At 53.9% G+C, this 24,761-nt stretch overlaps 2 protein-coding genes across 11 annotated transcripts in view; one reads left to right on the forward strand and one right to left on the reverse strand.

The window, feature by feature from the left end:
• ATXN2 (ataxin 2) overlaps positions 1–6,600 on the forward strand; it is a 52,465-nt gene extending 45,865 nt beyond the window's left edge. For 7 of the 10 annotated variants that reach the window (XM_052691142.1, XM_052691137.1, XM_052691139.1 and 4 more), the window contains one exon: positions 2,429–6,600. In XM_052691142.1, the coding sequence (XP_052547102.1) occupies positions 2,429–2,632 (204 nt within the window). In that variant the 3' untranslated portion in view covers positions 2,633–6,600. The remainder of the gene's footprint in view (positions 1–2,428) is intronic. The other 3 variants (XM_052691138.1, XM_052691141.1, XM_052691144.1) reach the window with 1 other exon arrangement.
• SH2B3 (SH2B adaptor protein 3) lies at positions 4,522–22,937 on the reverse strand. Its single transcript, XM_052691149.1, is given in 9 exon segments — positions 4,522–7,536; positions 7,867–8,038; positions 8,371–8,585; positions 8,806–8,897; positions 8,980–9,071; positions 9,285–9,386; positions 17,351–18,121; positions 22,628–22,673; positions 22,675–22,937. Coding segments are annotated over 9 exon segments (1,983 nt in total). The 5' UTR covers positions 22,923–22,937; the 3' UTR covers positions 4,522–7,291.
• Between the last annotated feature and the right edge of the window lie 1,824 nt (positions 22,938–24,761).

Consider the following 24,761-nt stretch of genomic DNA (forward strand, 5'->3'; position numbering starts at 1 on the left):
CCTTCAGATCAAGTTGCCTGGCTTATTCCTTCCATACAGGCTAACAGAAGTTGAGATGTCATGACCTAACTGCAGGTAGGGAGGGTAGTCAAGTAGGACCCTGGTCCCATCCTGAATTCTGGTAAAATCTTCTGGGACAGTTAGTTAAGCAAATTAATTATTTCTTTTCTTTTAAGAATTGTTTTACTGATGTTGAGTTTATAACTTTTTAGTTCTGCTAAGCTTTTTTCTTTTTGCATTGTGGGAGGATAAAGAGAGGATGCCCAAATGTAACTACTGCTATTGTGGCACCTTGCCACGTCCTCCCAGGCTGATTTCTGCCGGAAACAGATACTTGGCTTATGTGAGCTATTGCTCTGCTCTGGTGTGGTGGCACTGGTGTGAATGCCTAGGTCTAAGAGCTTCTTGAGATGCCTCGAGATACCACCTGCAGCTCTTTAGAAGGGTCTTCTTGGAAGCTTGGGGGTGAGTGGCATGCTCAGTGCTGTGCCTTGAAACGTGAAACACGTTTGTTTCAAAGGCAACTTAAAGATGAGAGCGTACAGGAGTTGTGCTGTACACATCGTGGCCAGACCTGTGCCTGCGCTGCAGGATGTGGCCATTGTCTTCCTTTTGTGTGCCAAGCACTTCGTAAGCAAACCTTGCTAAAGCAAATCAGATGCAAGTTTTAGCCAGAACTGACTGCTTAGTCAGGATTTTTAGCAATTGCAGGCAAAGCCTGCTTTACCCTTGATTTTCAACGTACGCAGTCTTTTCTGCTGTAATTTTTTAGGGTGAAAATTACGATCTGTAATCCAAGATATTTATACCAGACTAACTGACTTTGAAATGAAGTAGTTCCCTCAAAAAAAAAAAAAAAAAAAAATCTCTAATGAAGGAATAACTACAGCTCTGTAAGAAGTTTTAAATGTGTGTAATTATTCCATTGTGGGGAAACTAATCACTGGATTTAATAGTTTCTCAGCAGTGCTATTTCCAACTGCTGAACACCATTGTGAAATATGTAGTAGGAGTTTCAGTTAGGCAAACACAGGGGATCAGTTGAATTTCCCTTCAGGTTCTCAGATGACTCAAGCTGTTAGACATATCTCACTTGAGAAGCAGTACTTGAAAATTCATTACAATGTACTGTCAGCTGCCAATTTGCAAAGTGTTTGAGCCACAGCGAATTTTTTTTATCCGGTGTGTGTCTGCATTGAATCCAGCTGCTATATGAATAGCTGCTTTATAGTTACAGCTGCTGTAATAGCATGTTTGTCAAAGTGAAAATGGTGCCCATCCTGAAAGGTGTTTTTGTTTCACAGCCTTATCTTCTAAGCCCTTTTTAGTGCAAGAATGAGATTGGAATTGCAGTTCCTGCCTTTAAAGGCTTCTTGAGCGCTATTAATACAGTGCAAGTCTGATAAAGAGTTTGAGGAATGTCTGTGATGAGTCAAATAACCCTTTTGTCTTTAAGAAATAAAATTGTAGCCACTACCTGCTATCTGTCTTTACTGGCCTGTGAAAGTCGTGAGGCTGCGATTGCTGCACCGTAGCACCCTGACAGTGGGATCCGGTAGAAGGACAAAGCAAGCCTTAGATGCAAATAATTTTTGTTTTCCGAGACAAACTGACTGAAAGCTCTAGGGATTCCTTAATGTGTTGTGCTTTTAAGAAACCAGTGTTTACTTGTTTTTCAAAACAACTGACAATCTCTAGAGTCGTGAGCCACTCTGAGCAAAAGAAGTCAACCGACAAGTTACTGAACTGGTTTGCCAGAAGGTGATCAGCCATAATGAAGATTAATCTCCTTTTTTCTGCTGAGACTTAATTATGATTGCTTAGATTACATGAGGACCTTAACTGTGATGAGCTTAACTGGAAACAGAACAAAGCTGACCTAACAGCATCAAGGGATGAAATCACTCATCTTAGAATGACTGCACAGATGAAAGATAGCGTGGGCACAGGTCACTCGAGAGCGTTCCTAGGGCAGGGAGCCATGAAAGAATGTGGAGCTGTGTAATGAGAAGGGAGCAAGTGATGCCAGAGCTCCAGAGCGTGAGGTTCCTATCTGCACCCAGTGCATTCTCTGCATAGGAAGCACTTTGATCTTGGTTACTAACAATAATGTTTTGAAGATTTGTTGCTGAGGTTTAAAAGAGATATATATCCCTCTGTTTAATGCTAGCGGTCTCTCCCAGTGTGCACTGTCCAAATTATTGCTGAAATTCAGAATGTGACTCGGAGCCAGCAGTAAGGATTTGAGCCTTTTTAAAAGTTATTACTTTAGTTGTTATTATCTTTTTTTTTAATCCCTTTGTAGCTAATCTAGTTAAAATGGAGTAAATCTCTGGATTTACTGGTAGAGCTGGAAAAAATTCGCTAGTCATGTGGCCAGGAGAGATGCCTCCTTGTGACCATTATACTAAAGAGCTCTTTGTTTCAGGCTCATGTACAGTCAGGAATGGTTCCTTCTCACCCAACTGCCCATGCTCCAATGATGCTAATGACGACACAGCCACCTGGTGGTCCCCAAGCCGCCATCGCTCAAAGTGCACTACAGCCCATTCCAGTCTCGACAACAACACATTTCCCCTATATGACGCACCCTTCAGGTGAGGAGTGTGTGCCCGGGAGACCTGCACCGTAACTGAGCCAGGTCACAGTAGCGAGGAGAACTGTTACGAACCAGATCTGGGGAAAAGAATAACAAAAAAAATAAAAAAAACCATCAGAAAACAAATGGAAGATGTCCTTTTTAGATGGCGGGCTGCTGATGGCAAACTGTTTGTGCATTTAGCGTTTGTACGTTGCCAGCCCAAATACAAGCCTAGCTAAGCATGCCAGATTTAGCTAATGTAGCAAAGACCTTGTTTCTGTGTAGCTGAAGTACAGAGGTGGATAACTGTGCAGACACTGACGCGGTGGGGCTGTGTTCTTCCAGGTATTGCCGTGGTTTTGCTGTGGGGAATGGACTGTCTGCGTAGCCTGCTCATAATGATCCGGGGGGTTGTTAAATTTAAAGCGATCGGTCCCAAGGACAGGAGTGACAGTGTTGCCTGGGGGTAGTGCTGTTAGACTTCTACTGACCGAAGTAAAGTGACAATTGAAGTCTATTCTTTAATTCAGAGTAATATTCTGCAGCTTTACTTTTGGGGAAAAGTAGGTGCTATATGACTTCTTTCCACTTTAAAGTTACTTAGATGTCTATCGTTATTTGTTTCCAAACAGCCTCTGATGTTATGTCTTGGGGAATGTGTGAGCAGAACAAGCTGCTTTGTGAGGGTTTAGGGAGGAGAGAAACATCCAAAGGACATCTCGATATGCAGGGTATTGTTTTGTTCTTTAAAAGGAAAAGGGAAAGAAAAAGAAAGTTGAGCTCAGTAGTTGTCCTGTGACCACTTTACTAGCAAACTGTTGTGTGGCTTGCCAATCTATTATTTACATTTGAACTTTTTTTTTACAGTACAAGCCCACCACCAACAGCAGTTGTAAGGCTCATCTGGAATAACTGAAAGGCTGGATACCTTTTGTAGGCCAAATACCCTCCTTCTACTGCTTCTGCCAACTGGAAGCACAGAAAACTAGAATTTCATTTTATTTTGTTTAAAAAAAAAAAAAAAAAATTGATTTCTTGTAACATCCACTAGGAATGCTAACAGTTCATCTTGCAGTGGGAGAGATTCGGACTGAGTAGAGGCATTTAGGAACTTGTGGGCTATTCCATAATTCCATGCACTGTATCTGAGTCCTGCAAGTGCCCCAACTCTGCTTGCTGAAAACTGGAAGTTATTTATTTTTTAATGACCCTTCAAAGTTATGAACTCATCAGCTAGCAAAAGAAGTAACAAGAGTGATTCTTGCTGCTATTATCACTAAAAATCAAGACTTGGAGATCCCTTTTACTTCTAACTAAACTTGAAACAGGTTCAGTAAAAAAAAAAAAATTCTAATCGTCAAACTGATGAATTATTATTTATAAATCACGTTTGATGAGATGATCACTATCGTGAGACAGTGATGTAACTTTTAAGTTAAGAAAACTTTTACTTTGTAGATAATATAAAATAAAAACTAAAAAAAAAATTAAAAAATAAAAAAAGTTTTAAAAACTGACCTACGTATTGTTTGTGTTTTGCTTTACCAGTATCTCTCTTTAATATCTTCTCCAGCCTCAGACCTATGGAACTCCGTCAGGTGTATGTGACTTGCAGGGCCACTGCAGATACAAGTCGGAGGGTTCAGAACAGAAGTGTGAGTGCAGGTTTTAAAAGAATTTCCTCTGTTCGGGTCCGTTCCCTAACGCCTCAGCCTCGTGCTGCTCTGTTGCTGTGCAGAAGATGTCACAAATGCATGAAATTAATGTAAGTAAATGCAGGTGGGCAGCAGGGGGCATGCGACCATCAAAAGTCATGATGGAGATTTGCTCCTGCTGGCAGGGAGCTTCCATTTCTGAGGGAGGGTTTGTGAGTTCGAGCAGCTCCTGGTCTGCTCATATAGCAGCACCATAGAGAATGAGGTGAAATACTAAAAGTGAGAAACGAGTTCTAAAAACAGTTTATTAAGAGCAGGTTTTTTTTATATTATGGTAAAATTGCATTATTCAAGAATAAGTTACTTGTACAGTACATACAGAAACAATATATAGAAAACCTACTATACAAGAAGAACTCTTCTGTGCAGGTGAAAAGTAGAACTTCCAAATCACTAAACTCATCCAACAGAACCTGTTGGCTTTAGTCACCCTAGAGGCTGGGTGGGAGGGCATGCAGTGGCTGCTGGTGCAGGCTGTGCCCTGGTGAGAGCCAGCAAGCTCACCTTGAAGTTTGGAATGCTGTGTTCAGACACTTGGAGGCTTTATATGCTTGGTCGTGTGACAGCAGTGTTGTGTGGTCCGGAGGTGAAGGAACAAAAAGCCCCTTCCTGGCTCCTTCCCAGCACAGCCGGTGCTGTTCCAGCTCACAGGGATTCCCTCTGCTTTGGCTCCACCTGGACCTGGAGCTCTTCCCCAACGCTTTGCTATGGGATAGTTGTGCTTCAGCACCAGGTGGTGGTAGCAGTGTTGGGAACCTGCCTGGGGTGCATTGGGGCAGGGAGGGATGAGATAACTAAAAATGTTAATTATTGCTTTGTGTCAGGCACTGTCAGAACCAGGTCTCTGCAGTCCTAGCTGGAGAGTAAAGGCACTGCTCCTTCCCTTAGCATCCTTACTGCCAAAAGCAGTGTCCTGGGAGTGCCTTTCCTACCCTGTAATAGAGTATCTTCACCACTGCATTAACCTTGCAGGGGAGCATGGTCTGATGAACTCAATGTAGGTTTATCTAACCAAACCCAGTGGTTCCCCTTTGAACTATGCCAAATCCCGTGCAGTAGAAGGGCAGGCTAGGAACACTGTGTGTGTGGCTGCAATCCCTTTTCCCATCCCTTTGCTGCCTCTGTAGGGGAGCTGGGGTGAGACCCTCTCATCCTTTGGGGAAAAAATCATTCAGATCTGGCTGCCTGGGGCACTTGCAGCATGTGCAAGTGTTCCATGGGCTTGCAGAGCTTTGCTGTGCGGCTTCTCCCCAAACACAACAATCTGGGACCATGCACCAAGGAGGCATCGGCCTTTAAAGCCCCAAATTCAGGCTGCATTGTTCCTGATTTGCTGCTTTCTGGTGCAGGGGGACCATGCTGCTGCCTGCAGCCTTGGTGCAGCTCTGGGAAGGAAGAGAGCACAGGGGCTGCTCTGTTCCCCTGCAGCCTCCCTGTGTTTGGCAGCCCAGGAGGTGACAATGTGCATCATTTTCTCTGAAATGCTCCAGTTTGGAGTCTGGCTGCAATGGGGCAGGTACTGGGGGTGCTGGTAACAGGAGTTAGGCAGAAAAGGCTTTGCATGCTTCGGATGCATAAAGTGGAGAATGGGAGCAGAGCAGGAGATGGAAGGCACAAAACTCCATGTGAGTTTTCAAGGGGATGCAGCCACTTTCTCCTGTGCTTATGCATGGCGGTCACTGATCACAGCAGAGCTGTGCAGTTGGCTGTGGGCTGTGCAGGGCCAGTGGTGCACACAGTGCATTCTCAGGCCCTTGCAAAAGCTTTGAGGCTCTGTATTGTTGGCTTTCAAATGAAATCCTAAATTAATGCTCTTATGGCTCTATTTTTAATAGGGGGGGAAGAAAAGATTCTCTTTAATTTGAGTTTGAGAATAATGTTGCATTAGGAACCCTTGGGATTGAGCTGTCAGCATCCCTGTGCATTGCAGGGGAGTGGGACCAGGTACTATTTGGGGGTCCCTTCCAACTCAATTTATTCTGTGGTCACATAAATGGGAGCTGAGCGCTGCCAATGTGCCCTGAATGTGGCAACGGCCCCAGCTCCCTCCTTTCTCCTGATAGAGCAGCTGATCCTCTCTCTAGGCACCAGCAGGTAAATGGGGCTCCATGCTTTGAGGGGACACATGGAGGCAGGTTAAAGTGTTGTATGGGTATTACAGCTGCAGAAACGCCAAACCTTCCTCTTCCTCTCATAAGGCACGTTGGGTGTGCGGGCTCAGAGTGGCTGTGTGCTCCCTCTGCCCGTTACTGCATAGCGTGGAACACCGCCATCCCCTTACGTGTTGTTTAGCAGGGAGGAAAAGAGCTGAGCAGGGTGCACAGCCAAAGTACAAAACCATGGGGAAACTGAGTTTTGTGCTGGAAATGCCCCCATTGGTGGGGGATGCTTTGCTGTCAGTCTCCGCAGTAGCTCTCAGCGGTGGCACTGTTAGGGATGGAGCTGTTAGTGTTCACGTCTCGGTTAGCATCACGGTGTGGGCAGCGCTGCTGCAGGATTGGCTGCAAGAGGCAAGTTGGGGAAAAAAAGGAAGGAGAAAAGCCAGTTTTTGCCTTGTCTGTAGAGATAAAACAAATCCTTGGTGAGCAGTAGCGTGGCACAGCCCCATCCCGGCTCGCGGGCAGCGCTTGGCCAAGAATTGTGAATCCATTTTTCATTCATTTGCTCCAATGGTGCAGATGCACCACACACCCTCGGCTCCTCCTGGAAGGGGCAGGAGAGCACAGGGCGGTGCGGTGTCCCCATGGTGGTTGTGTAAACAGTAATGAGAAAGCTTTGATAATACAAAAAAAAAAAAAAAAAAATTTTTTTTAATGGCCCTTTAACAGGCCCAGGAGAGGGAGCACACCCATACTGGAGTGAACAATGACCCCCTTCCTTGCAAAATTAAAAAATAACAATCCCTAACCAGAAGGAAGGAAATACATTCTTTTTCCTCTGTGCCACCCGGAGGGATCTCCAGGACTTCTCCACCAAAAGTGCATCCCTGTGCCCATCACAGTGGTGTGTATTGGTTGTCCACAGCACGCACACGGCCCCGGCCCGGGGCTTCCACTTCGTAGTCCGAATCACGGGGCCGTGCGCCATGGGGTGCCCCGTTGGGGTGTGAGCCCTGCGCCAACTCAGCCACCGGTGGCACCAGGTGGAAAATGGGCTCTGGAGGGGATTCGGAGGGGGTCAGGCTGAATTCCGGGCTCCAGAAGGGCAGTGGGACAGGGAGCGCAGGGCTGGAGCCAGGAGCTGCGGGCAGAGGGAGAGAGCAGATGCTTGAGGTGGTTCTGTCCCAGCGTGCTGCTGCTAGCGCTGGAGTGCATCCCACAGAGATTGACGGTAGATTCTGCTTGCCCAAAGTGGGATAGCCAGGAGCTCAGGTGTCAGCTTTTGGGACACCGTCCCGATGCTTCTGCTTCCCCTAAATGGGCACAGCTGCACCAACTGCCTCAGAGTCTGTCTTTTAGGGCTAGGACCCTCCCTTTGGGCAAAAACCCTCCCTTAGGGCCAGGACCCTCATCCCTGTCCCCCAGGACTCCCAAAGCCCAGAATGTTCATCCCCGGACTGCTGCCCCTTACCTGGTGGCTGGGGGAGGACTACAACATAGCTGGAGAGCCGGACATCGCAGGTGGCCCCACACTCCAGTGGGATGGGATACCTGTGGAAGTGGTGCAGCATCTCTGTGATGGAGGAGAAACGCAGGTGCTGGACACGGCACTGGCCCCGCTCTGTCAGCGACAGCCGCAGGTGCTGCAGGGAGGAGCACAGACCTGTTAGCCTTCCACCAGCTCCCTTGGTGGAGGAGATGACGGGAGACACGGGGATATTTGGGATGGATGGGGAAGGGAATAAACGGCCTTAGCATCATGTGATGCATCTCCAGCCCTGTTCACTGCAGGATTTTTCCCTCTCCCAAGAACTGGGGATGGGGACACCAGCCCTCTGCAAGCACTGGGACAAGGAGAGCATCAGCTGGGGTGGGGGGTGAGGTTCTTGCAGGGGTAACATTTGCCACCCAGCTCAACTCGATCCAGCCCAACCTATCCCAACCCAATGTATCCCATCCCATCTCCCACCTGTACCTTCGCTCTGCCCTGGAAGTTGAAGGTGAGCACATACTCGCCGCGGCGCGTCTCGCTCTGCCGCACCAGGAAGACACCGTGACCCTCCAGCCCCCCCAGCTGCACCAGCTGCGCTGCCTTCACGCGGGAGATGGGCCCATGGAACCAGGGGCAGGATGACAGGAATTGCTCCATCTTCGGTCCCGCTGTCTCCGCCGGCCCCCCTGACACTGCCCCTGCCCAGACACAGGGACACCAGCAAGGGTGAGTGCCCCAGGGAAGCGAGGACCCTGCCCAGCCCCACTCATCATCCCCATCCCTTCCCCTGTATCTCTGTCCTCCTTGCACCATTGGGGGCTGGATTAACTTCAGCCAGTCCCAGCGAGGTATGGGAACCCTCCTAGGGATGGTGTCCTCAACACCTCTGCTTTGTTCTCGGTGTCCCCAGGTGCTCACCTTGGTTTGGGGAGTCAGAGCTGGTGGCAGGGCTGGTGGCTGTGGGATCGGGATGCCGGCCTGACAGGAGCTCAGGGTCACCCACATCCAACCTGTGAGGATGGGAGAAGATGGGATAAGTGCTGGGCACAGTATTTGAGGATGTGCAGACTCAGGAGCCTGGCAAGTTCTTACCCCCTGCATGCACACTGCCGGATCTCGGCCATCCAGGAGCTGAGTTGCTGCTCATCCCCCGCCTCAAACAGCACATCAGTAGCATTGGTGACCTGGGGACACCACAGAGGGACATTAGAGGGAGATGTGCATCCCCATCGTACCCTCACCCACATGTAGGAACTGCTCAAAGCACAGCACCCCCACCCTACAAGCTGCATCCCCCCAGCATAAACCACCCTCCAAAGAGGAAGTGAAATTTGGCACAGGAGCATTGGGCAGCCATGTGCATCCCAAAAAGGCTCTAAAAGGCCTCGGGGCCGTACCTTGAGGACAAAGGTGTGCAGGTTGTCAGGCATCTCGAGGCGCGTGCACCTCCGCACCTCCTGGATGGCCGAGCAGGCAGCGCGCAGCTTTGGCTTGGAGCCCTGCAGAAAGCAAGTGGTACAGCTCAGCAGGGTCATAGGGTGAGGAAATAGCCCTCTCTGGAGGGAAATAGTCCTCTGGCAAGGAAATACCCCATGTGGCAGGGACACATCCCGCATGGATGCTGCCCTGAGTTTGGCACGAGCTGTGCCGGGTAATGCACCTTAAGAAGGAACCCATCTCTGTGGTGCCATAATGCAGAGGAAAGGAGGGAGGAGGCATTTCCCAGTGTGTGCCAGGGAAATTGTGCACACTGAGAATGAAATCAGAGCCTGGCTGGTGAGAATACATTCATGGGACCCCCCCAGGCACTGCCCTGGTGCCGTGCTGAGAGCTGCCCACTGCTGCCTGCCCGCTTTCACTCTGACCCAGGCACATGACAAAATGCTGAGCATGCACTTCCAACAACTCTAATAATACCCTGGCGGCAGCTTTCGGTTCCTCTGCTGCTGAGCTGCTGGGGCTGCGGTATGGGGCACCCACTCCAGGCTCTGGCAGTGCCTGGATGCTGCCAACCACATGCCAGTGTGTGCGGGCACGCTGCCATGAGACCCATCCCTCTGTGCAGTGCTGAGCTGCCTCCAGGCTGCACTTTGCCATGCAACAGGGACCGGAATGTGACTTAGCTCCGTGCTCACTGCTGCAAAGCCATTCCCATCAGTGCACACCTGCTCCTTCCAGCGCTGGAAGTCCCGCTACATTCGGTTGTGCTTTTTTTTTTCTTTTTTTTTTTGCCTTCCCTTCCCCCCCCACCTCAATCTCGCTCTCAACCAAGGACTCGGTGTACTCTGGGGCCGGAAGTGCAGCGTGAGAGGGAGCAGCCCTTATCAGCTCTGCGCTGTGCTGAAAGAAAGTTCTTAGAAGTCGGCTGCGGCTCTGCGCCCTGCCAAGAGCCACCGCAATCAGTGTCGGAGCTGCACCACGTCCCCATGGCTTTGTCCTCCCAGGGACAGCAGAGTCTGCGGCACGATGCCCAGCACGAGGAGGGGACGCTGCAGTGCCCATCCCATTGGGTTGGCACATCCCCAGGCTCACAGTGTCAACGCGGCGCAGGCGTTATCGGCACACGTAGCCCGGTCACCACGCTGTTCGCTCTTTCTTGGAGGGGAAATTCCAGGAAAAGGAATTTCGGCGAAGCCTTGTGCTCAGCTCTGCACGCAGAGCTTGAGGGAGAAGGAAATGATGCTGCCAAGAGATACGATGCCCCAGCACCACGCTGGCTTCGGAGAAGTGCCTACCGCAGGCACCGCGCTGCACCTGACCACGAGATGCCCCATGCGATGGCGGCCCTACCAAGAAGTGCCTTTCTTGGTAACCAGAAGTGCACACTCAACACTCTGCATGCTCACAGGCTTTGTATGGGCAGAGATGCCACAGCCTCCTGGAGCCCAGGGAGTTTGGGATGAGATGGGAGCATAGAATGGAGTCATGGAATCATGAGGATGGGATGGAATGGAATCATAGAATAGCATTATAGAATGTAAGCTCAGTAAGAACGGGATGGGATGGGATGGGATGGGATGGGATTGGGATGGGATGGGATGGGATGGGATGGGATGGGATGGGATGGGATGCGATGAGCACTGCAAATGCTGCTGTTCTCACTCTGCTAAATTCACCCCACTGCTCCCCAGAGGATCTGGAGGGTGGAAGGGGAATCCCAGTGCCTATATGAGCACCCGACAATGTCTTGGGGTGCCAGCTCCATGGGGACCGGAGGACCATGCCAGGTCCCAGCACCATTAAAATGAGTGCTTGAGTGCAACGTCCTTCTACCTGTGGTCTGCCAAACCCCAACCATTTCCTAAAGTTTAAAAATACTGTGTGAATTGAGACGGGTCACACTTCAAGCCCCACTACTATGTTGGGGATGTTGTGTAAAGTGGCAGGGAGTGACAGCTTTGGCGTGGCGGTGACAACAGTGGCACAGCAATGATGGCAGCAGCACAGCTGTGATAGTGATGGCATGTAGATAACAGCGGTAGCACAGCAATGATGGCAGTGACATAGTGATGGCATGGCCACAGCAGCAGTGTCAAAGCAATGGTGACAGTGGTGATGGCGATGGCATGGTAATGGTCATGGTAGCACGGCAATGAGAGCAGTGGCACAGCAATGATGGTGGTGGCACAGTGATGACACAGCAATGACAGCAGTGGCACAGCTCCAGCAGCAGGGCCAAGGCCATGAAGAGCAAAAGCAAATCCTTTGAGCGCAGCCAATCCATGTGCTGGGGATTTCCCCATGCTGGCTCTTTCGCTTCCACCTTGAGCCATGCCATGGTGTATGGGTGAGATCTGTCCCTTCTGGTAAGCCATGGCTCAGCTGTTCCATTACACAGGGGACAAACCTCAACCAGTGGTAGAGTGACACAGCTCAGCCCCGCTGGGGTTCCCACAGAGAAGGGACAGACAGATGGAGGGACAGACGGGGCACTGAGATTTGCAGCAGAGCGGGTGCTGCGTTATGCCAGCCCCAAACCACATCCTGCACCCGTGGCCCCGGGGGAGTTTTCTGAAGTTTCCCAGGGGGACGGTGGCACGCAGTCATGGGGGGGTGAGGTTCCCATTGTTCCCACACAGAGCAGCAACCTGGGGACGTTGTGGGCTCAGGGCATTCGTCACACTCATCTCTGAGGGTCTGCACCAGAGGTAATCCCAGCAGATATCTTGGGAGCAGGTGCCAAGGCTTATCCTATCATACATCCTTTGGTTCTAAGGCACTGTCAACCCCAGTGCTGGCCATCCAGCAGCTGATCCCAATGCCCTATAGGGTTGGCAGTGTAGCTGATCCCAGCGCTCATCCTTGGACAATCCCAATGCTCATCCTTGGCCGCTCACATCACAGCGGGTCTTGAGGGCACTGAACCCATGCGGGCAGCCCCGTGATGGCTCTGGGGGATTTCTGAGCTTTTCCATTCATCCTTGCCATTTCCCAGCAGCCTTTCTTCCACTGACCACAGCTTCTCCCTGCCTCTGCTTGGCCCTGACCCACAGCCCCTCCTCTCTTCCTTTAATTCTCCCGCAGCCTCTTCCTCCTCTGCCCTGTTTCCTCCTCCACACTCAGAGAAGGGATTTCCCACACAGGCACTGCGTCCCTCACCCCATTTTGGTGCTGTGTCCCACTCCCCATGTGCTTATGGCAGCCAGGGCTGGGAGAGCCATGTGGCACGTAGGGGCCATTCACTCTGAACCCAACTGACAGCAGCACTGAACACCTTCATGGCTTCTCTGCTCTGGGCATGGGCTGTAAATACAAGGGCTTTCCTGCCTGTTGGACAGAGAAACGTGAGCAATACTGTGGTGGGGGGAACTCAAGACCCTCTCCCTCCCCCCCCATCACCTCCTGCTTGCCATCACCCCAAAAAAGTCCCTTCCAATCCCACTGCCAACCCCAAATTCCCCACTTGGACAACACCAGACGGGAAAACAAATCTCCAAAGCCCGTGGTGGGGATGGAGATGTCCCTGAGGGGAGCGGGTTGGGTGGCTACAAGGGGCTCTGTTGTGCCAGTCCCAGGCACAGCCACAGGGCACAAAGCACCCTCTGTTCCAGTCTCTGGTGGCTCTGCACTGGTGCAAAGTGCTTTGGGGGAGCGCAGCCCCCAGCTCCCAGCTCAGCTATTTCTAATAGAGAAATAACTGGGGTGCTGGAAGTGCCCCCCAAAAAGGCATCGATGCTGCTCAGCCCCATGAGGAGGGATGCAGGGGGCTGGAAACCCACGTGCTCTCAGGGCTGACTGCCCCTCTTTGTGCATTGATGAAAAGGCCCATAAATAAGGCAGAGGCTGCTTCGCAGGCAGGGCATGAATGAGGAAACGTCCCTCTGAAAGCCCCGTGCGCTGCACGCGCCAGCACGGCTGAATGTCTCCCATTCAGCCCCAGCACTGCAGTTCGGGGGGAATCGGGGATGGGAGCGAGGGGGGACGCTCAGCTTCAGCCAAACGCAATGCGCTGTGTTGGCCAAATCCACAGCCACGGTAGCACTGCTGGACCCCGACCCGCGGCTGCTGGGCTCCCCAAAATGCTCACAGCTGAGCGCATCCCTTCCACCAGCGATGAAAAATGGGCATGCAGAGCAGTCGCCCTCTGACCTGGCTCCATTCATCCCGAGCAAAGCAGCATTTTGGAAAAGCAGAGCTATAAACAGGAGAGCTTCACGCAGCCAGTGCTTGCCAGCCGCTTGGAGTTTTATTTTCAGACAGACTCGCTTCCAGCGTGGGCTGTTTTAATAATTTCCTGGCATAAATAAAAGAGCTTGGAAAGTAAACAAGGTGGAGAGGGAGCGGGCGGGAACCACTGGGGCTGAGTCACCCCAAGGGCTGCAGAACCCCGTGCCTGTGGGGGTGTTCACTCCTCCTTTGCTCCTATGGGTGATGTGCAGGAGCAGAGTTGGGTTTGGCACCACGTGGGATGCGAATGTCAAGAATGGAGAGCACAACTGAACTCTAGGCGTAGGTCAGTCCCAAAACAGGTTGACCTGTCCACCCTGCTGAGCTCTGCTTAATCGTTAGCATCATCACTACTAAAACACCATTTCTGTGATGCTGGAGCAATGGGGACCAGCGTGGAGCAGAGTGTCCCTCTCAGCCCCAGGGCTTCTCCAGCCCTGCACAGATCTCATAAATATTTACCTTCGAAAGAAGCAGCACTCAGCCCCGACACAACCACATCCTGGACCAATAACAAAAAAAAAAAAAAAAAAAGAAAAGAAAAAAAGGAGCTACAATCACCCAAAAGCACCACCAAGCACTTTACATCAGCAGGTGCTGCACACGCTGGGACCCCCAAATTGCGCACAGGGGAAAGGCAGTGGGTTGGGGCACCTTCCCAGTCCATTTTCTTGAGGTTCTCCACTTCTCTCCTTTTTTCTCACTCCTTGGCACTCATGTGACCCTTTCCTACCCAACAGTGTTGCAGCATCCTGCAGGGTAGACGGTGCCATCCCCATGGGCACAGAGACCACAGCAGTAGGGCAAAACCACCCCAAATCTTCAGGAATTGGGTCAAAAAGAAAAGAACTCTCCGCTCTTCCCTCCAAGCAAACCCTGAGAGCCCCAGGGCGGGGAAAGGGGCAGCTTCGCCCTTCCCATGTGAACCAATCAAGCCCTGGCAGGCTCCATCCCAGCAACACGGTTTCCAAAATAAGAAACTCCTCTCTTCAGCAATTAATGCCGGAGCTGTGGTTACGCTGCTAAAAGTGGGTTCATTTATTTATTTCTTTTTTTTTTTTTTTTTTTCCTCCCCCCCATGCATGACCAAGGATGGAAAAAGTTGTGGTTAATAAATGACAAATAACCTTTGTCTCATCGCCCTTCCCCGCCGCATGCCCTCACCCTGAAAAACGAGAAAAAAATAATAATAATAAAAAGGGGAGGGGGGAGGAGGAAAAGAAAAGAAAAGAAAAAATTCACCACCGAAATCTCACAGAGCCCAGGCTACACCCAGCTCAGCCTTCGAAGAACGGCAGCGAGGGGACGTGCTGACACCCGCTGTCACCAGGAGGGCTGTGGGTGAGAGGGGATGCGGCGTTGGCCCGGGGCAATGGGAGCTGCGTCACTGCCCTGGGGTTGTTTCGTGGCTTTATGGCAACGAGGGAGAAAAGTGTAGCGTGGAATGGGTCCTGAGTGGGACTCAGGGTAGTGATAGAGCGTGAGGTGCTCCCATCCTCTGCTTGGGGTTTGCTGCTCAGTGCCCATCCCTGCTTGCCAGGGGCAAAAAGGTGGGGATGCACGGGGTGGCTGTGGATCAGTGAGTGGTGTCCCAGCCTTGAACCATAATTAGAGCTCACTTAGAAGAGTAAACACGTTTCGGATTTGAAGCCACACTGTGCAACAGGGGATAGGATTTGCTCAAGTCTCTGCCTGGAACAGCGGTGCCAACGCAGCCGCCATGGCCATGCCAATGCTTCTTCCAAAAATGTAGTCACTCTATCCTGTCCCATCCCATCTCATCCCACTGGAAACTGCAACACTGGGATCTTTCCAACCCATCTCATTTTGTGGGGACCATGGCACCAGGACATTCCCATGCCATCCCATGGGATCAGTGACACTGGGCCATTCCCATGGCCATCAATCCCATGGGAACCACGCACCACGACATCCCCCATGGCTTTGGGTCAGGCACGGGAGCCCCAGGCTGAGAGCTGCTGGCTCAGGAGAGTGCACTTCTCAGAAATGAGCTTCAGGTGAAAGGAAGGGGAAAAGACACCAAAAAAAAAAAAAAAAGAAAGAAAGAAAAAAAAAAAAGAAAAAAAGGAAGTCACAGCAGTCTCACACTGAGCAAAGAAGCAAAGATAAAAATACTGAAAACACTGCTCCTCCCGTGGCTGAGGACGTAAGAGCTGTGACAGAGGCACCTCCGTCTGCACCAGAAAGAACCTTCCCAGCTCATCTCAGAGTACAGTCTTTTACGGGATGTGATGGATTTCATTAAAATGCCATCAAGAAACCAGCACAAATGAAAATCCCATTTCCCTTCCCCTTCCTGTAAGAACATCTGGTCAACATAAACGGCTCGAGACATTTCCGTTGCAAATCCCAATTTTCACGGGGTTTAGGGCTTGGCCATAAAACACGCACGTGGGGCTCAGCAGACGGACAGGGCGGCCCCAGGCCTGGTGAGCTCCATTCCTGCAGAAGGGCAGGGGACAGCCCAGGGCACAAATGCCCTCTGTGCAGCTTCCAGAGCTACCAGATCCGTGAGGATATACGGTGCGGTAGAGCAGAAAGCCCCAAGTGAGGAGGAATGGCGAGCACAAGAATATGAGACATCAGAGAACCCACACCGGCCTGACGCCCAGGGCTGAGCATGGCACAGCTCTCCATGCCCTCATCCCGTCACCAGTCACAGCCACCCAAGCAGCAACAGCAAGCAGAACAGCACTTAAAAAGTGGAAAATAAAGCAAGGTTGGCCAGTACCAAGCTCTGTGCTGTGGAACAAAGGTGCTCCGTGTCCCATAAACCCAAAGGGAAGGGCTGAGCCCCAGCCCGGCTCCTGCAGCCCTGTGTAAGCGAAAGCCGCGGCTGCTGCCACACGTGACGCTGAGCTGCGAAAAGCGAAAGCGCAGCGGTGCTGGGGACACCGCAGGGACGCCGGCTCCTCCTGCTCCTCCGAGTCGTGGTGCTTTGCTCCGAAGCATAATTTGCTCAGAGCTAAGTAAGTGCAAATTAAAAATATATATATCAATTAAAAAAAAAAAAAAAAAAAGTAAATTCAACCCCCCCACTCGATGAAAAGCCCATCCAGTTCCGGCGGCGTCAGCCCTGCCATGTGCAGGAACTGGCTTTTTAAAGATTAAACACCATGGCTAAACCCTGCTGCCACCCAGATCCAGCACAGCCAGCACTGCTCAGTCCCACAGAGGCACTCACAAAATAAAACTGAGATCTCTGCAGACCCCACAGGGAGGGGATGGAGTTGCTTTTCATTCCCTGTTTCCGTTTGGAATTTCCCTGGGAGCCACAGCACCATGAGGCCCATCCCTACATGAGTCTGGGGTTGGCCAAACTGGTCCCTGGGGATGAGGGATTCCCCCAGCAAGACCATCAGCCACTATCCCAGGACTAACCCTGCATCCATGCACAAGGCAGGTGCTCTGCTTCCAGCTGGGAAAGCGAGGAGAAATGCAAAGAGCATCACAAAGAGCATGGCAATAATTTGTTCTTGCAAACTGCCATTGTCATGGGATCACCGAATTCCCTTCCAATGCAAAGCCATTCTACAAACTGCTTGTGGTTTGGGCTTCCATCCCCGCCTGACCTGGGGGCTCCTTGAAAGCCATGGCGTTCTACAAACCACTCAGAGTTTGTGCTCACACTGCCCTCGACATGGAGACATGGCGTCACTGAGGTCCCTCCCAACCCAAGTCTTTCTATGATTGATTCTATGATCCAAATGGAGCCCGGAGCAGCATTGCTCATCCAAACCCATCACATTACCCCACACAGAAAGTATCTCCTTACCTTGGGTGGATCAAAGAGCTCTAGCACATACTCCTCACCATCAAGCATCCCTGCCCTGCGCAGCACCAGGCGGCAGCGCTGCCAGCGCGTCCCACTGTCCAGTGATGTCTCATCCAGCAGCCCATACCGCAGCGTCCCCTCCTTGCGCACCTCGGGGGGCTGCTCCCGGGACAGCCCCCAGGGCAGGATGCGTTTGCTCAGTCCTGATTTGAGCGCAGCCTCAGCCACTTCACCATCGGCTTCCATGGGGAGAGCATCCGAGGAGCGGCGGCGGAAGAGGCTGCGCCAGCTGCGGCGGAGCTGGCTGAGCGAGAAGGGTCTCCGTGCCGGCCCCGTCAGCTCCTCCGAGCTCCATGATTTGCGCAGTCCTGTGGGGGGCTCGGCTGGGGGCTCAGGGCGAGTGGGCAGCTCTGCTTCGCCTTTGGAAGCCGCCGTGCCCAGGGAAGGGTTTGCATGCTGGCGCTGAGTGTCCCGGTAATCCCGCGCCGGGCCGGCAGGCAGGATGCGGAGCTGACTCATGGCGAAGCCCTCCTTCACCTCATTGCAGAAATATTGCTGGAAAAGGTCGGCGAAGCGCAGCGAGAAGTTCTCGGCAGCCAGCAGGTCATGGTGCGGGTGCTCGGTGGCGAAGCGCAGGTAGTGTCGCGCCAGCTCCTTGGCGGTGCTGATGGCGTGCAGCTCACAGAACTCATGCCAGCCCCGGGGATACGCTGGCGTGCCGGCCGGCAGAGCGTGCCCATTCATTGCCGTGGCTCCAGCGAGGCGGCCGCGCTGCAAGACAGAGCACAGCGGTGCCATCAGGATGGATCCTTCCCCAACACCTCCCCACTTGGCCACCCTCATTGGCACCAAATCCGTTCATCCCCCAGGACGCACTGCATTCAGCTTGGCAAGAAACCACAATGGCTCACAACCCGCAGCCCAGCGGAGCACCACGTGTCCCAGATGCCAGCCCCCATAGCCCTGGCTCTCCATGCCTCAGTTTCCCTGCCTGCACAGCGTCTGCGTGGCTTCCTGCCCGCACAGCTGCTGGCGGCTCCCACAGGACGTGCGGCCCGGCTGTATCCGCTTTCATTCTGCCAAGGGCTTAACAGCGCTGATGGGTTTCCCTCCTGGGAACTATTTCAGCTGAGCTGATAAAACTGTCGGGGGAGGGACAGGAGGGGAGGAAACCAAACAAATTGCTGCTGCAATCCAGGGAGGGAGCTGCTTCGTGCAGCAGATTCAGACAGAGCTGCAGCCACGCTGACAGCACCGAGATGAGTAAGGCATCCCCATGTGGACTCATATGGGGCAAAGAGGAGCATCTGTCCCTCCATCCATCCACAGTGTCCACGCTATGTCCCTGCCACATCCCACAGCACTGCATGGAGCAACACAGCTGCTCCTCTCTCCGTGCTTAAAGCATCCTTTCAACAAATGCAAATCCACTTCCAATGTCAGTTGTGTCCAACTGGACACAACACACAGTCTCAAAGAACCTTAAAACCGACCTGCTCCCCTGTTCAGGGGTACCGTCCATGGCTGCATTTGGACACATGGAGTGCCCCTGGCTCTCCATGCAGATATTACCACCATGTCCATCAATCCGATGACCCGAGGGACCCTTCTGGGCTCCGATGTGGCCCCATTGATCCCTGCAGCTCCCCACAGCTGGCGTGGCCCCACTGTTCCCCCCGTACCCTGTGCTCGCATGCGGCATTTATCGGGGCCGTGCATTCTGCTCAGGCAGGAAACATCCTCCAGCCCGCCCGTATCCTGCCGCACCACGCACCACCGCCTCCCCACAGCTGCTAGAAGGGAAGGAAAAGTGATTGCATTGCTTTGGGGCGGGGAATAATAATAATAATAGTGATAATAAATATATAAAAAAATAAAAGCACAAAGGAAGCGAGCGAGGAGATTTGGAGAGCGGCAGATCAGCTTTGCAGACAGGGCGGCGATAACACTGGGAACGACAGCCTCTATCTCTGCTCACCCGCCGGCCTTCTGAGTACGTGCTGTGCAGTTTCTGGGTGATGGGAGATGTTATCGGCCCCACGGCCCGGCTGAGCCCCACAGCGGGCCCCGCACGCGGCCGTCTATCAGCACCACCAGCCTGCCCATGACTCAGCACCCTATGGCTGCACTCACGCTTCCGCTGGCACCCGGGGATTGCCGGCACACGCAGAGCCTGCGGGGACAGTGCAGCGGAGCACGTGGATGGATTGGGAGCTTTGGAAGAGGTTGGATTTGAGGACGCTGGGATTCATCTGTGGCGCGTGGTGGGAAGGAGCCCAAAATCACAACGTGCGTTTTCCAGCTGGGATGAGGATGGGAATACAGCCCCAGTGCTTGCGGCATCACCTTTGCCCCCAGAGCGCCGAGATGGAGGAGGAGGGATGTTCTATCTGAATGCAACTCAAACGGATTTTGGCATCGCATTCTGCAGGTCACCACCAAGCCAAAGCAATCACCACCATGGCACATTGCGTCCATTTGCACCCAATGGAGAATCCCACCCACCCCTGGGCACGGCCCTGCTCATTGGGATTTAGGACTCTTATCTGGAGGCAGTGGAAAAGTGCAGAGCCCGTGCTGCTTCGGAGCTGTTTTGGGGTTGCTTTGGGGTGCAGGGCCAGGAGCAGCCATCTCTTGGAGAACAGAGGGATGAGACAGGATGGAACACAACAGGATGCAACAGGACTGGATGGGATGAGATGGATGGGACCAATCGGCCGCGCTTTGATGCGGGTGGTGACAACAAGCCCCAGCCTGCACCAGGATCCGGCCCTGCAGCTGCACCGCCTCCAGCACTCCTGGGAGATCTCATTAAAGCGCTCCCACCGACCCTACTGCCCAACCCACAAAGCGTCACTCCGGCCCCAGGGTTTTGGGAGCAACAGCGGCGATCTGAAAATGAAACCGGCCCCGGCCCCTTGCTGCGAGTCAGCAGTGGAAATGGGATTTGTGCACAGATACGGCTGTAGCCAGAGTAGAGGAAAAGCTGAGCACTTTCAGCTTCTCTTTTAGGATGCTGTTCTCAATTCATCCTACAGGCGATTTTCCGGAGGGGCTGGGGAACGCCCCGCAGATCCCCGCTTCCCGACTCACACAAACACAGCGTTCCCACAATGCCGCGAGCGGAACATTGTTCCTTCCCAGGATGTCCTCCATGAAAAGAGCTATTCTGAGCCAGGCAGCAGCCGCCGCTCTTGGCACGGCCCCGCAGCCCAGCACAGGGCGATGAACGGCACTTTTCAGTGCTGCTGCATCCAGCTGGGGGGGGCTCAGGGATGGTGGGGGTGGGAAGCTCTGTTGGCATCCCAATGGCGCGGCTCAGTCCCTCTGCAACCTGTTCCTATAGGACCCCATCTCACTGCTATGGGGCCGGGGCGGTAGGAACTGGCAGCTGGATGTGATCCCCAAAGGAGAATGTGACTGTTCGCAGCACTGGGCACTGAGATTTGGTGTTTTGCAGCCTGGGGAGGTGGAGAAGGAGAGCAGCACCCTTTGTCACCCTATAGAGACAGATGCATCACCCCATGAGAACAGATGCCTGTTCTGAGCTGGTCCACAACACGATGCACTCTTTGCCCTGGGCACAATCGTGTTAAATAGCCTTGGTGCTGTGCTCATGGCAAATCCAAGCTGTTTTATGGCCTTTCAGCCCATGTGCGGCTGAGCCTCCGCTCCCTCCTGGTCTTTACATCCCATGGCTGCGTCCCTGCTGTCCCAGCACCCATGGCACACTGCTGCCATCCTCCTGCTGCAGGCACAGACCTGTGGGATGACCCCTGCTGTTCCCAGGCTGGTTTTCCTCTCTTGTCCCACTTTCTAAAGATGCATCCATGTGTCCTGCTAATGTGCCCACCAGCGCAACGAAAGTCATCCTACTGAAGGCCGTCTCTGCCCTTCAAACAGTTCTGCAGCACTGCAGCCACCTGTGAGCAAAGCCAACATTGCAGCCCATCAAAGCTGGGGGACAGCCACGGGTTCAGCCCCGCAACCACCACCCGGTGCAGAAGGGATGGGGCTCTCCCCCTGCACCCTGCAGCTGTGGAGCAGGATGGGGCCCTTCCTCCTTTCGAGCCGCACACCGCAGCCCTGCCAGCAACTCTTGCACTTTCACTTTGTGCCTCAAGCTGGGATTTGTCTAAACGCCATTGCTTTGCCCCAGTCCCTCCCCTGGGGACACTGCATGGCTGGGGGGAGGACACACAGAAGGTCTCAGAGTCCAAAAGCACACAGCCCAGAGCAAAGCATGGCAAAACAAACACGGATCTTCCCAGAGACTTTAAATATGTAACGGCAAAGGAGGGGGGAAAAAGTAAAAGAAAAGTACTGGGAGGGGGCTAAGAAGTCCTCCATGCATCGAAATGAGCTGAAAAGAAGTCCAAGGAGCTGAGCCAGTCCTGACCCCGCAGCCCCAAAGCACATGGGACACGGCTGGGTTCCAGCGCAGCGCCGCTTCCTCCAGCTGCTTTCACTACCAAAAGCACAGCAGCCCCAAAAGTCCCAGCAAGCCCAGCACATCTTGAATCCATTTGCAAAAGCAATGTCGAAATCGCAGCTCGACAGCTCGCTCCGGTTTCCTTGACAGTAAATCCCAGCGGCGGCCGCATTGCTCCCGGTGCCGGAGCCAATGGGTCAGGGCTCTGTGCGGTGACCCCAACTGGCACAGCGGGGCTGACACGAGGACGTTGGCACAGCACTGCTTGCAGTGCATCAGCCTCGTGTTCATGGGCCCCGCGTGTGCCAAACCACGCAGCACTGCGAGCCAGCAAAGTGCGTGGGGCAGAGGGAGAGTGGGGTGGGCAGGGGGGCAACCCTAACTGTGGGGCAGCATCACCCCTTTTAGGGTCTTGCACCCTCCCTAAGGGACCATCAGACCTGAGCCCTCTGTAAGGGATCACCATCTTTTTGGGGTCCTGATCCTAAAGGATCACACCAACGGTGGATGGAGCACAGTGCTCGGGATAGGAGTGCTAGGACCCCCCAGAAGAGAACAGAGAACACAGAAGGAGTGCCCAGGGGTTAAGGGGTGCTGGGATCCTCAGTGATAAGAACAGGAGCACCCAGAGGTGCTGGGATACGGAGCACACACTGCAAACAGAAAGAATTCTTCGGGAAAAGTGGACCCGGGATAAGGACGAGGGTGCGGGGGGCTCGGGGGTCCCCGCTCCGGACTGGGGCACAGGAGAAACGGCCGCCCATCGTTCTCTCCTCCACTTTCCCTTCGCAGTCGCTTCCCGGAGCCGCCCGCCCCGTCCCGGCCCCGCTCAGCTCCGCGGTTACCTGCACGAGAAAGCGTCCGAGAGCCGCTCGCCCATGGTGACACGGCGCGGCACGGCTCAGGCAGGAAACCGATGCGAAGCGCTCCGCATTTCCGCCGTGCGGAGGAACCGCGGGGAGCGGACCCCGGCCCCGGGGCGTTATGTAAAAGCGGCGCCGCGCGGCGGACCGAGGGCGGAGGCTGCGCGGGGGCGGAGCGGGAGCGGCACCCGCAGCTCCTCCGGGAGCTCCGCCGGGGCCCCGCCGCCCCACAGCGGCCGTTCCGCGGGTGCGCAGCGCTCCGCGCCCCTCCCGGCATCTGATGGCGCAAACCGCGCGCGTTGGGTGTTTAGGATTCGGGGCGGTTTTGTAGGGGGCGAATGGGGTTCCGCAACACGGGGCCGTTCGGGGGATCTGAGGAGCGGGAGCTCTGCGGCGGTGGCGGTGGGTGGGACGCCGTCCCGGAGCCCGTTTCCCAGCGGTTCCCTCTGCCTTTCGGCCAAGGAAGTCGGCAAACGGCACCGCGAGGCACGCAGGGCTGCAGCCGTCCCCACCGCGGGGACAAATGGCCCTCGGGTCCCTCACCCCAAGGGCTTCAGTGAGTGCACACAGTTGCCAAGCTTGGCCATCGCAGTGCCACCCCACTGCTGCCTGGTGCCATCCCAGTGCCAGCCAGGTGTCATCCCAGTCGTATCCTGGTGCCATGCGCAACCCCGGTGCCACCCTGTCCCATAGGAGAGGGGCACCGTGGCGGATCTGTGTCCCTGCAGAGACAACAAACTTCCACTGCACCTTTTTTCCAGGAGAGGAACTACTCTGTGGTCTGTGCCATCCGCCTGTCCCATTGCCTTCCACCTGTGTCACCAGCCGATGCAGGACAAGGTCTTACCTCGAGAGCTGCTTCGCAGTTCCCCCCAGCATAATGGCACTCCTGGCTTTGAGCACAGCCCCGTGCTGCCCTCCTTCCCAGGCAGCCGTCCCAACTGTGCTTTTCCTGGTGACCTTCAGCTATTTCACCAGCACCCTCTGCACGTTCTCAGCCCCTGCAGCCTGAGATTTCTCTTTTGTTTTGCTTCCTGTACGGATTTTTTTGTACTCCCTGACTACCGATTCAGTGCACCGACTTCTGCTTTTTCTGTTTGTTTGCTCACCCGCACCCGTGGCTGCTTCCCTTCTGCTGTGTGCTGGGCTCAGCCCTTAACTCTTGCAGTTTTCCCCCTGGTAAAAGGCTGCAGCAGCCTTCCCTTTCTCTTTAACTCATTCATATTCTGGATGTGCCCGGTGCTTTGGGAATGGCACAGCTGCATCTCCCAGGGCTGGGGCACACGGTGACCTCTGTGGGGTGAGATGAGGTCCTCACACTGCACACATCTGGGGAATTAGTGCGGTGATGGGTGGGGAGGTCCTAAAATTTCTGGTTGGGTTTTGCCTATTCCTTCAGGGGGCAGAGCGGGTGGTGGGAGGAGCGGTGGTGGGAAGGGTGGCGGGGGTGATCATGGTGATGGTGGTCGTGGGAGTGTCGTGGTTGTGATGGTGGTGATGGGGATGGAGAAGGTGGTGAGGGTGATGGCAGAGAGAGAGAACGGTGACGGGAGCGACGGTGGTCATGGCAGTGGTGGTGAGGGTGACAGGTGGTGGTGAGGGTGATGCTGATGCTGATGATGGTAGAGCTGCCCTGCAGCCCCCTCGAGTGCTGCCTGCTGTAGCCCATTGTCTCACAGCAGCCCCGTAGCATCCCATAGCTCCTCAGCCCCATAGCAGCCCCACAGGCGGACTCCCGGCGCCCCCTCCCGGCAGCTCCGCACAGCGCCGGCCCCCCCGCCCCCCGGCGCTCCCCCCTCTTCCCGCAGTAACTCAGAGCTCCCGGCTCAGCGCGCTCCCTGTGGCCGTCGCCAACCACATGAGCAGGGACTGAGGCGGTGTCCCAAAGGGCTCCCAGCCGCCCCTCTTCCCCTCTCAGCCCCTTTTCCTCCGCGTTTTCCCAACTTCCAGCTCGCCCCTCATTTCCCAGCTCGTCCCGTGGGATCTGGATGGGGAAACGGAGGCACGGGATCTGATTCCTTTGCTGTGAGGACTCCGCAAGGACAACGGGGCAATGTCACGGGACTGCCCAGAAGAGGAAGTGTCGGAACGTGCGGCAAAACGCGGCCATCCCGAG

Source organism: Tympanuchus pallidicinctus, unplaced genomic scaffold (assembly GCF_026119805.1).
Source record: "Tympanuchus pallidicinctus isolate F22 unplaced genomic scaffold, pur_lepc_1.0 scaffold28, whole genome shotgun sequence".
Lineage (NCBI taxonomy): Eukaryota > Metazoa > Chordata > Aves > Galliformes > Phasianidae > Tympanuchus > Tympanuchus pallidicinctus.